The 13505-nt window shown below is 42.7% G+C and overlaps 1 protein-coding gene across 1 annotated transcript in view; it reads right to left on the bottom strand.

Annotated features, from left to right (window-relative positions):
- LOC142583214 (uncharacterized) overlaps positions 1-13505 on the bottom strand; it is a 45909-nt gene that overhangs the window by 14288 nt on the left and 18116 nt on the right. The window contains exons 5-7 of the mRNA XM_075693578.1: positions 11508-11624; positions 8652-8739; positions 4469-4679 (exon numbers count right to left, since the gene is read on the bottom strand). Of these exons, the coding sequence (XP_075549693.1) occupies positions 4469-4679; positions 8652-8739; positions 11508-11624 (416 nt within the window). The remainder of the gene's footprint in view (positions 1-4468; positions 4680-8651; positions 8740-11507; positions 11625-13505) is intronic.

Genomic DNA, 13505 nt, shown 5'->3' on the forward strand with positions numbered 1-13505 from the left:
AGTATCTAGACATGCTCATGTTTTGGTTTTCTGGTGTTTGGCTACATCTGCGCGCTTGACAGTGTCACAGCTATAATGCACCAGGTTAAAAAGAAAAAGAGAAACGAAACAGCAATGCCTTCTACGTGAATGAAAGCAACTGTAGGTAGGTTGCAAGCAGCAACTTGAACAAGCGTCTGGCATTTTTTGTATTGTTCATAATGACCTAACTGCGCTTCATGCCTGACCCAGTAGTTGCATCGTTTTTACAGGATGTTCAGCTTGACATTGCTGCAAAATTTCTGCTGGTGGCGAGCCTTGTGTCTGAGCACACAACAGTTTGTGACAGTGGTAAGTAGACGAGCAGACTGAAGCCCACATTATAAAACATCTAGAGCAAGTTATCATTTGCCATGTAAGGCCAACAAGAACGTGATCATGGCGTAGCAGCTATCTCAAGGGCACTTGACTGGTCATATTTATGACTGAAACGGTCTGTTACACGGCCAGTATTACTTCCTCCACTGCACAGCTCAGAAGAGTGCTGCTGTTTCGCAGAAGCGGGAATTCAGGTTTGTATTTTGCAGGATTTCCTTTGTTTGCAGAAGAAAGCCAATCAGAGAGCGCACAGCACAAACTATTGAAATCGATGTTTTCAAATGTGTTCTAAGATGCGCAATGTAGTACTGACATATCTAAAATTAAAAATGCACTGATGTTAACAAACAGTAATATCAGCATTGTGGAAAATGTAGTGCTGATAAGTGTTATCCTAGAACATTGGTGCATTTCACTACAGGTACTGAGGACGAATTTCTCGAAACTGGTGCTAAGCACATGATTTCTGTTAAATGAACGTGACCCCGTTATTTCTTGTCTACAATTCTGCAATCAGGGTGTTTTCTCTAAAGTGATTACTTACAAAACGAATGAATGAATTTTTAAAACTTAACTGACACCCCCCAGCAATTTGTTTTGCAAGTAATATCTGCTCTTTCAAGTAATCCAGCTGATTTGACAGGATTACAATATCTAGCATAGGAGCCTTTAACAAGTCTGTTTTCGTTAAAGTAGATAATTGCTATACGTGGCCTGCGTATCACCAATAAACCCAGCTGCATGTCAGTACAATTTTGTTTCCTTTCCATTGTTGTTTTCTTACATAACGCATGCATTTGATCGCAAATACTGTCAAGTGCCACCATCTCTACTGTTTGTCAGTGCGCTTAACTAGGAGCAATGGAGAAGGCCTGTCACCATTACTTCATGTCCACTTAATAACAAAGGCCTCTCCTGGCAATCTCTAGTGACCCAGATGATTCCACAGTATGCCCCCAATTTTCCTAACCTCACCAGATCACCCAATCCCTAATTGCACCCTGTCTGCGTTTACCTTCTTTGGCACCTATTCTGCAAATCTTATGCATCACTGCTTACCTTTTGTTTCAATGAAATGTCTATACAGTAGAATGCTCTCTAAAACAAACACCTCCACAACGAACTGACTTATACAGCTGATGCTCATTACAAAGGATCATCATCATTAAACGAAAAATGGTCCGTTATGTCTGATATTCATTGTATCCGAAATTAGGGCCACAATATCTTGTGAAATGGCGGGACTTCGCATACACCGCGGTCAAACCAAAAGGTGATCGCAAGTACGGTGAAAACATTGAAATTAAAGTAAACACATAATATATAAACGGGTTTAAATGGTAGTCGTACAACCACACAGCATGATGCCTCGCTGTCTGCCATTTTACGGACGTTGGTCCCCGACAAATGGCAGTTTTCCCACACTAGAGCATATGGACACCCGCACAACGGCAAGATTAAAAATGTTAGGTTTACCGCATGAGAGCATACATACACTTGCCCAACAACAAGACTAACAGCCAGAACAATGGCACTATGCTGACCACCTGACTTGAGTGCGTTGCCGCTCGCGGTGATGCAAACATCGACTACTGTTTTTCATACAAAACACTGGTCGGTTGAATAAAGTGTCTTAATTTCATTTTTTTTGCAACAGGCAATGACCACTGTGAAAGCAGCACATATGAGAACTGCGGTAAGAGGCAAGTTCAACTTGGAGCCCACATCTGGTCGCTGCTCTACTGCAAGCGAGACAGCGCGTCCGTATCACACACTTCGTGCCCTAGACACCGTGAATAGCAGCCTATCGTCTTTTTTATGCTAATTGTTGCAAGGAGAAATAAAGCGTTATCAAGATTATGTGTTTTGTGATCGTTGGTAGTTTTTTTTTTTTTCATGTGCCTAGTGCCACGACTTAAGGCCGAGCTGGTTAGGCGGCAGGGAGCCACTTGCATCGACAACTTGGAAACTTCCTGTTAAGCATTGCGTGGAATGCCATTGCGGGAATCTCGCCGCTAATGTGTTTGTTGCCTAAGAAAAAAAAATGCATTTTCACACATTCTGTGAGTGGCCGAAAATAGCTTCGTGCAGCATACTGCCACACGCACACATCACCACAGCATATAAAGTATGTTCTAGTTACACTAGGCAGTAAACAGTTCCCCCCAAATTTGTACACTGTGCCCGATAGTCCATTATAGATTGGTCAGTTAAAAGCAAGAGTTTGCACCGATAATATTGGCAGACCAAACAAGGTGAGAAGAAACGTCTGGCATTTCCAAATTATGTTGTATGCAGATCCACTGTAATGGGTGTGGACTGCATAATGAAGGATTCCCTATGTATTGGCCGAATTCCTACAGTTCGTATGCATTGTGAACGCCTCTACAGCAAAGACCACTAAAACGATTTTGCGTGTCCAAAACGAAGGAATTATGTGTCCCCGATGGCCGATTGTACATAGGGCTGCTGCCACAGCCTCTTGTGGCCATCAGTAAACTGCGGTGAGAGGGAACATCAGTTGACACCATAACAAAGCCCATGCGGGAGCGTCTGGACATGGCAGTAGCTATTGCAGATCCCAACCCAGGAACAGTAGATCCTCACTTGTATGTTTCTTTGTTATTTTATGAGGGGCAGGGGCGAAACAATATGTACAATCAAAAAGTTAATAAAAGAAATATTGCAGTTTTACAAAAGGCACTGATAGGGATAGCAAAGTATTCGCTTGTTACACAAAGTAAAATTCGTAGCGTTAGGGACACCGTAAACTGAAGTAAACATCCGTGTACTAACTAAAGTGTGGTGTAGCGCGACTAAAGACACATAAACAGAGTTCACCGTAATGTTTACTGGCAAACGCTGGCTGCGAACACTATGCACGAAGGTGGGCTTTCTGGTAGAAATGCAGCCACTGGCATGGGCCGCGATGCGACGGAGGTGAGCGCCATCTGGAGGGGTTGCAAGGAACCGAGCGTGCTGCTTCGTGGCCTCCGAGAAACCCGCGCACCAGTGCGCACAAATGGTGGGCGCCGCGGCTGGTTTGTGAATGGTAGAAACACTAGAAAAGGTGTTTCTTTGAGTTTTCGCATAACAGAATTAAGTTTTCTTGTATAGTAAAATTACAATCCGAGAGCTATCATATCTTCAGGTTGTGTGTAAGTCATAGTTTACAATTTTCCCATGTATTTTAGCTTGAGAAATTCAGTTAGTTCAGTAAATTCCTTGCATCACATGGAGGGCCTGGGTATGGGTGGCTCAAAAGTCTTTTCGCTGAAACAACATCCGATGCCGACACCAGATTTTCTGCGGCATGGGCTCCTTAACACTGTCGCATTAAAACTCAGAAGATCACACCACAAAGTGAAGCCACCAGCTTTCTCAGGTCACACCACCCGCGCCTGCAATCTCCAAGACAACGGGCAGCGTATGTACACAGCCATGCGCGCTTATTCATGTCTGCAGAAAGACGACTTGCACCAAAGCGTACCGATTGGCTGTTGGTCTCACACCCACAGAAGGATCATGTGGCTGCAACCTGTTATGCGGGCTGAGCCAAGCTCGCTGGCCAAGCGGGCTACACGTGTTGACAGTCGATGCCGCTGGTCTAAACTCACAGGCAATGTCTATGCACTTTCTCTTTGGGTTGTGGATGACAACCTCAAGTACATTCCGCTTTTCCACAAGGATTCATGAGGGCACAAGTGATTCGTTTCAAAGACATTTGACTGTGTTACTTGGTAAAGGCATTCCAAATCAGCGTTTACGGCTAGACTTGGCAAAAAAGTTGCAAAAGTGTCAACACTGCACCCCTCCTACTGCTTTGGGTTGTTGCGACGCTTGTCTTAAGCAGCATCATCCGCTCCATGTAGCAGCTTTTGAAAAAATGAAGGATGAAGTTGATAGGAGTAGGCAAGAAACAGAGAATTAAACTGAAGATGAGCTACTGCACTAATGTGTCTGAAGTCTGTGTCTGCCTCCCATGACAGAGCTTGCCTTTCTAAAGAAGGCCCTTGCCTTATTGAGGGGCGTCTGGCACAAATAAAGGACGAGGCCAGGCACAGATGTAACACAAACACACACACGTGCATGCACACACACACTGGCATACCTTTGTCATTGGAGAGGGCCTTGGCCGAGAGCACGGTGACAGCGGCCACCGAGCAGGCATCCACAAACGTGCTGTCCACCAGGTGCCGTGCGAGGTGGCGCACGGTGGGGAACTTGTGTGAGAGTACCTTCTCGGCCCACTCGCGTACCAGCAGCCACGAGGCCTGGCTCAGCTCCTCCCGCTCTTCTTCCGACCCGTCCTGTGGACACTCCTGGGCAGAGGATGCGTGGGCCCACTCATCAGTGCGACGGTAGCCGGCGTCAAAATCAAACCATGGGGTTTAACCATAGCCTTTCCTACTAAAATTACTAGACAAGAATTCATTTTTCATTATTTAGGTATTTATGCATTTATGCATCATACTGCAGCCCCCTGGGGCTATTGTAGCAGTGGGGGAAACATTACACATCAGTTGCAGACTAAGATCAGTTAATGTCAGCAACTGCAAAGCCAAGCATTTTCCAACATTACTATATATATATATATATATATATATATATATATATATATAGTGTATGTATACAGGGTGATAATTTTTGTTTCATATAATATTTAAAATTGCCTGTGGCAGGTAGCATAATTTTAGTCCTTGAGCAGGATTACTCGAAGAGGTGATCATTACTAACATGGTAAACCAAACGCACATTCAGTTAACAAAAATTCACTGATTAACTTTTTAATTTGATTACTCTATGGCACATATTGCAATTTATGAATTGTACTTATAAAACGTATCCACTTCAAATGAATTTCCAGGAGGAAACCAGTTTTGAGATATTACTTTCCAAAGTGTGGGATGAAATACATGAGCATTACAATTACTTTTGTAATTCATTGCATAAAAGAGTGTTTTATTAAAGAAGTAAGTGGAACAGCAGTGATTTCTTATGTTGAGTTTGATAGTGCATATCTCCAAACTGGCGTCATTCTGGAAACTCATTCCAAGTAGATACGCGTTGCAAACTATACGGCTAAAATTAATAAATTGCAATATGTGCTTAACATCATTAATTGAAGAGATCCTTAGTGAACTTTTGTTAATTAAATATGTCCTTCGATTTCTCATGCAATGAATGTCCGCCTGTATATATAATCCAGCTCAAGGACAATAATTATTTTACTTGCAACAAGCTATTTTTAAATAAAACTTAGAAATGATCTCCCTGTATATAACCTTTAAACTGAAATGCTATAAGGTTTAGTGAACTTTAAGCACTTATCTACAGAAGAATCTGTGATATGATCATGCCGAATACGAATTTTGGGATGCAAATTTTTCAGAGTCCAGGCCCAAGACCATTAGCTTACAACATGCTAAATGTTGCTAACCACTTTTCACAGTGTGGCAGGTATGAACAATCAACGCGCCATGCAATCGCCGACGAAGCTGGTGTGCCAGTGGCGCCAGGCTGGTGGAGCAGTCTCGCTGAGCAGCTGCGAAAGCCGAGGATTCAATGCCTACGTATATCTGTCAACAATGATATGTCACTAAACTGCCAATCCTGCATCAATAAAATCTGCTGGAGCATCCCCAAATTATCTACACATGTAATGCTAAAGCCGTACAAAAAGTGCTCAAATGCATTTTACCCTCACTTAAATTGCATAGATACCGTCGCAGCACGCTTGCGAGGCTGCCACCATTTTTGTTTACATAAACAACAAAGCGCAGGAAACGATTACGTGTGCTGGAAACGTGTCGTGGCCACCATCTTGTTTGTTGATCACCTGACGCAACGGCTGCATCCCTAACTGACATGTGACAATGGTTTTTGCATACCAAGCACAGAGCATAATATGGGGTTCGGTGGGAAAAGCGCAACAACAATGAGGAAATCCGCGTCCCGCCGATGTGGATTTTTTTATGGTGCTTGGGATGGTGGCTACAATGTGGGCTGCTAAGCCTCTCGCCGTGACTGAGGACTGGAGCCGTATTGCGAGTCCAGTTCTAGATAACTACATAAATAAACAAAAACAACTGTTGACGCCTCTCTCAAGTTCCCACGCTAGCTTTGCTATGACAACACGGATTTTGACGGCATCTAGTTGAGCCTGATTAATTTCGTATCAGTAAAGAAGCCCACACAAACAATGACTCAATCTAGTGAGTTTACGAGAACCTGTTTTATTTGCACTGAGCGGTCTAAATGCAAGAAAATACAATGAAATCTGTGACGTGACGCTGACATACCAGTGCTTAGCTTTTGGTAGAATATTAAAAAATAAAGAGAAAAAGAGAGTCTGGCCTTCATTTTCTCCAGTAATAATCAACCTCTTCAAATGAAATGAATGGAAATGCACTTTTGAAACGCAACCTTACCAGCCTAAATTTACGTAATGTTGCTCTTTTCAAAATCCCAGTAAGAGTCAGTCTTACAGAGTTTCAGCCATGCCTTACTGTACATAAAAACACCTGATCAACAGGAGCATCAGATAAGCAGCCGTCCGGATGTGGGCTGCCTCATGCATCGTTAGCTGAGGCAGCCCACATCATGAAAACTGGTGATGCCATGTGATAGTGCTCTAAGTGTACGTATCATTCAAGTGGAAGTGAAATCTCTAGATGACCATCTGTAGCTGCAACTTTGACTTTTTCACATTTGTCAGCATATTAACAAATTTGGCTTGATGTTTCCGAAATACAGTAGGACTTTGTTCATATGTTTTGAAACAAAAAATATATTGAGAAAAACTAACTGGGAAGATGTGTGATATGAAGTCACTAAAAAATCTGGCAGATTCAAGTGTAGTTGACATCTATGCAATGTGAAGCATTGTTCGAATCGCTGCAGCCCGAGACACCCACCCATGTCGAGTTGGCGGAGCACGAGCGACCTGAGATGCGCATTGTCGTTTTCGAGGCTTTGGCAAGCTTACATTTGCGCTTCTCGAATTTGGCCTGGGTCATCAGCTTTTCCAAAAGGGGGCATCTTTGCGGGAACTTTTGATGTGCCCACTTGGAATTAATCGAATCGCCACAGTATGAGAGACACTGATGCGCGTGGAGCTGGTGGGGCCCCAGTGACCCGAGATGCGCGTTGCCTTTTTCTACTGCATGGTGTTTTAAGACAACCGAAGGCAACCGAAATGAAATCGAGCTGGTGGGCGACGCTGGAATACGATGCCACCAGAGCGAAACATGACGCTCACTTCGTGCCACCTGCAGCAAACAGGAAATGGCAACGCGTTTAGGTTATTTCATATTAAAAGCATGCAGTACACTTTCAATGGCACTATGCCATGCGCGCTGTGACACTGATAGGTGAAGATGCTTATCGCTATAGGGTTGGCAGATGACCCACAAGGAAGCTTGATGGTACCGTAATAGGAAACTCAATGCACGCTGGTGATTTCTCGCGACATGGGTGGGTGAGTTCTGAGGTGAAGCTGCCGAGGTGGGCGGCTACTGTTCTCGACTGCACCTGCCTCTTGGCTTTTCTTGTTCACATGGGATCTAGTGGCCGGAAAACGTATCGTACGATCACAGTTCGGCGACGTACTGAATGCTGGTGCCAAAAGATTGTGTTTTCAGGGAACGTGTCAAACGGCAAAAAAGAAGCGCAACTGTATTGGGCAATTTTCTTTCTGTTCTCTATTGCGAACGTTGGCGCCGGGAAACAGTACCTAATGGGATCGTATCAACGAGGTTCTACTGTAAATGGTTCTAAGTCAACGCTTCCGCATGTTGTAGGTGTGCCTTTGTTGTCCTGTCCATTCAAAGTGGATCACTGACCTCTTTTACAGCAACACACCAAATAGTCTACGACCATGTACTTTAATATAACAATGTTTGATTTTAATTTGTTTTAAAGCCCTTAATTAAACGCAAGCAAATAACTTTAGGGTGATCCAAAAGAAGTGGCAAAAATGCAATTATTATTAGTGCACAGACAGTAGCATCAATTTATTGCCAGAAGAGCTGAATTTTCCACCAGCTGGTGGCACATCAGTCGTTTTAGCAGTTTGTAAAATGGCACATAGCGTTGCCTGCTGGCGACAAATGTTGTCGCTCCGGCAATATATCTTGCTCAAGAAAATATAGAAAACAATGTCTCATATCTTTCTGAGTATTCTGTGAAAACTGCACTGTGCTGCTGTTTATTACATTTTAAATTATCGAAATTTTAGTTCTGTTATTTTTGCATCAACTTGCACTCTCAAATAAGACGTTAATATTACTTGCCTTGGTCAGCGAGTCCTCGCTTGCTGACAGGTCTGGCAGTGTGGGCGATCTCATTTCACACTTTTTACGAAGCCCACTGTAACAGTACCTGCAAAGACAGAAAACGTCGAGATATTGAATGTAAATTCATCATGCAAACCTACTCGTGATGCCTATTAGTGTTTCAACTGAAGCAGATTTTCCACTGGGCCTTTATCATTAATGCGAGAGCATTACTTGGCTCATTGTTTGACCCCGCTGTCATCAGAAAGCCGTGGCAGAAAGGCCGCGACAGAAAAACACAGCACAAATTAGGCCCCCATCTTCACCTAACAACAACAGCAAAAAAAATGGCCACGGTGAGGATTCGATTCTATGGCCCACCGCCACTGCTACCGCTCCGCAACCGAGCGGGCTTATCACTGCGCCACCGTTTCAACAGGCGACAGTGGTGAATATCTTCGAGGCTGTGCGAGCGGTTGGGCTCTGCCTGGGAAAAAAAAAAAAGCTCCACTGATAAAACTCGGCCGAGAGGTTGCAAATATGGTCGGTTTGTCGTCTTGCGTTGTTGCGACCTCACGAGTAGCAACGTTACACTGGGAAACAACTCGCAGCAGCACTAAACTCGGCGACATAACTCAGCGACAAGCTCGGTGACAAGTAATGTTCTCGCATTTACACATCATAAGAATTGCCCTTAGGTGCCACCATAGCCTTTTTATTTATTTATTCACTAAGCATTTTGAGACGCACAGTACGGATAATATACAGCAGTCTCGGGGAACGTGGCCAAAGGCAACAGTCTGCCTGACTGGGCCGCAGCGCCCTTAAACAGATGCGGAATGCAATGAGATGCAGAACAACCTTAAGGGGAATGTAGCGGGCAACAGCAAGGTACAATACAATTGAAAAGCGGGGAAAAAAGAAAAAGAAAAGAATATACAAGTGCAAATACAGCTTCACATAGATTTCAAATGTTGCGCCAATGACAAGCATAAATAAAAAAGGAAAAATAAATGTACCATGAACAATCATAATTGTACTACCTAGGGCATACTTAAGACATTCAACCAAATGCACCATTAGTACTCTTTTAAAGGCAGAAGGAGACAAATCAGAGGCTAATTCATGAAGTATTAAATAGGTTTTGTTTAATAAAGAAGAAATTTGGAACGCTAATATCTGAGTACTGTAGTTTGTATGTGTGCGGCGGGGTGACAATTTCACTTTGCCTAAGACTATAGGCGGTTTCTTTGGGATATTAAAAGGTGTCGAAGTGTTGGCAGCTCATCAGTCTTAGTTTAAAAGCTTCAACAGCAAGCCTGTACTGAAACTGAACTTCTATGGGAAGTATGCTAAATTTGACAAAGTATGGTGCCGCATGTTCAAAGAATGGCAAATTACAAATGGACCGTGTGGCTCTTTTCTGGAGCCTTACCAGTAGTGCAAAATTAGTTTTAGAAGTGGTTCCCCACATAAGTAAACAACAGTGTAAGCGAGAGTGAAGGAGAGTATAACATAGCTGCTTCTTTATGCATGTTGGTGTATAATTACAGGTCATGGCCATTATCACAGACACTTTTCAAAGATCTTTGCAAGTAACTTTAATATGAACGAATCAGTTTAAGTTAGCAAGAAACTAAATTCCTAAAAATTTTGTTGACATTGCATTTTGCAAGACCTGTTTACTTCAGGTTTCTTGGCAAGAATTTATTTTTCAATTTAAAGGTAAGATATTTGGCCTTGTCAATATTTAGTTGGTTTGTTCGCTTGTAGCCAATGGTCCAAATGATCCAGTCGTTCAACTTCACGCATGAAAACTTTTTCAAGATTACGACCACAAAAAACACTGAATTATCATCGGCATATAATAAAATTGAAGGGGTATCTGGAATATTCACTATGTCATTTATGTAGAGGAGGAATAAAGAAGGGACCAAGAAGGATCCTTCAGGAACCCCATAATATACCAGAGTTTCACAGAACGAGATGGATTCCTGAAATGAAACACATTCTAGAGACCAACGGCAAAGTTTTTGTGTGGAGACCCTCATACACAGCTTGCTAAAGCGGCATCCCTTAGGCAGCCAAGTGCCTTTATACTCGGAGTCAAGATGTGAGGTTGCAAGCCTATTTTTATAATGCAACATGTCTAGTGACGAGGCATGATAGTGATGAGTGCTTCCACTCACTCACTAGCCAAGTGGCCAAAAATCGAGTAAACAAGCCCAAGTTCCAATGCCATGAAAAATCACAGCATATTGCTCAAATAAATTTTGCAGAAACCTGCAAGGTGAAATACAGTTAAACCTCGCTATAACGAACTCTGATATAATGAACTCCAATATAACGAAATTCTTGATGTAACAATGCATTCAACTTTTTGTAACTTCTTGTCCATAGAACAACATGTATAGCTATAGCACCTCAATATAACGAAATGTGTTTATACAGGATTTCAATATATAACAAAATTTCACAGCTGCTACGAAGGAATACCGAGACAATGGAAACTTCCACAGATGCAGATGTCTACGTGGCTTAATTACAAGCAGCTGCTTGTGATTGCACCTCTCAAATTGCATGCTGCACGATCAAGCATGAAAACGGAGTGGCATCTTTTGGACAAAGTACCGATAAGATCCTACTGTGTCCCCCACACTGTGTGCCTTGGGTGCGAGTGAAAGCATGTGAAGTGGTGCCGAGAGCACAGGGGCTTGAGTGTCGTCTTCCCGCGAGGAACAAGGGAAAAGGGGGGTTGGGGAGAAAGGTCACAGTAGAACGCCAACAATAGCATGGAAAAAAAGTAAAGAAGCATCACATACTAGCGGGGAGCACTTCCACGTGATCAGTAAAATGTGCAGTGAAAGTACTTGCCGAGAGTTGCCCCTCGTGCCGAGCCTGCGTGGTCTCACCGATGGAAACACGTGTTTCATCACCTTGCCAAAGTCAGCCGCACAGAGTGGCTCAATCTTGTTCTTCTCAAAGAAACTCCTGCGCGTTAAAATCAAATATGGTAAAAGCAGGTGAATCGGAATTCCGCAGAGATGTCCTGACATGTAAATTAAAACTCAAAATGCACAAAAGTCAAAAGAGATACAGCTGCCCACTGTTCATGAATGACAACGTCATTGACGATGACATACGTTAATGACAATGACATACGTTAATGAAATACAACTGTTTATGACATCACATGTTTACGAAACCCTACAAGTCATGGTGAAGCAGCAGAGCGAAGGTCATGGGCAGAACATTGCGACTGATTTGACGATTGTGGTTGGCTATAATACAGTCATCAGATTCCGTAGTCTAGTCGCCTAGGGAAGAAGACGACTGCATTAAAGCGTAGACTTTTGGTGCAGTGAGGTGGTGCTGACGTGTCCTGATGTGAACTCAAGACGTTTAATATGCTCCTGCATTGAGTGGGCTTCCGTATCTGGAGCCAGCATAGATAGTGTAAAATAAACCCATTTCCCTTCATTCCTACTACCAGATGTGCTCATAGATGGGCTTGATGCATTCCTGGTCCATACGCCACCTCGAGCCCACAACACCACTTCGAGAAGCAAATATCAATGGTTGCTAAAGGAGTCGGTTGCTCTCGGTGGCTGACAGAAAGTGAAGAAGAATGCATGCACTTCAACAGTTGCTGTCAAACTTTTTTTAAACCAGTGCCAGACTGTGGAAGAAGCCTGAAGTACTTATTTTGGCTTTACAAAACTGAAGACAAGTCTCCAAAGAGAATAGGGCGATGATGGCATGCGGCCATAAACAAAAGGAAATGGATCACCACATTGTTACAAAAGATCAGAGGGTGGAATGAATTAAAATACATCAGTCAGAAGACAACACATAAAGAAATGCAAAACAGGTTGATATATTTCAGCATTCCCATTTGTTGGGCGTGTTGGTAAACTGACTTGGAAAGCATATTTAGCGTCAGCGAACAAGGGCAGAAGGGAGACGACACTACAATACGTTATCAGGAAACACCCTCCTATTTAACCCATGCACAGTGGCGCCACCTCATCCAAATTTTAACCATCCAAAAAGCCGTCTGCTTATCTGACAAGTAAACCGAAGGGGCACTAACACACATATCACTATTCTGACAGATTGACTGAGCCTCAATAATCTCTCGCACGTCTTTATCTTTGTGCTTTGCAAGAACCTGGCAGGACCCATACATGGGCGCATTGTGGTGTCGTCTCCCTTCTGTTGTTCGCTGGCGCTAAATATGCTTTCCAGGTCGACAGACTTACACTAAACTGGGGATAACAACATATGAGCACTTTCAGGCAGTGCATTCCAGTTATTTACTCTAAGAAAAAAATGAATACACTTAAAAATTTTGGTGCAAATACTAATTTTATGCAATGGCAATGTTTACGGTTGGAAGCTGTAGACATTTTTAACTATGTCGTCACAAAAAACCTCGCAAAAATTTTTGAATCAAGCGAGTTTTATGCTGTGTTCCAAGTTAGCATATTGCAGCATTACTGATGAATTACATGATTTAAAGCAATTTTAGATGTAAGCAGCAGCTAATCATTTAATTTTTTGTTTGTCTTTCTATACATGTTAACCTGTGGGGGCCTCAAATGATTTGAGAAAATTCAAGGAAACGTTTAATGTAAGTTTTATACACTACCAGCTGTAGTGAAGATGTGGTGTTGCCTAAAATATGTAGGAAGAGCAGAACATCCATGAATGATGTCAACATTATTTCCTGATGTACTTAAAACTTGCTATATATTTGTAATCTGGTGTTCCAGATTCCACTATTTTATAGTATTATGTATTTTACACATATTTTGTAATACAGCATATGGTTGCACTATTTTATCAAAGTCTATAGCTATGCTTCTATAA

The sequence above is a fragment of the Dermacentor variabilis genome, chromosome 5 (genome assembly GCF_050947875.1).
Source record: "Dermacentor variabilis isolate Ectoservices chromosome 5, ASM5094787v1, whole genome shotgun sequence".
NCBI classification, from domain to species: Eukaryota; Metazoa; Arthropoda; class Arachnida; order Ixodida; family Ixodidae; genus Dermacentor; species Dermacentor variabilis.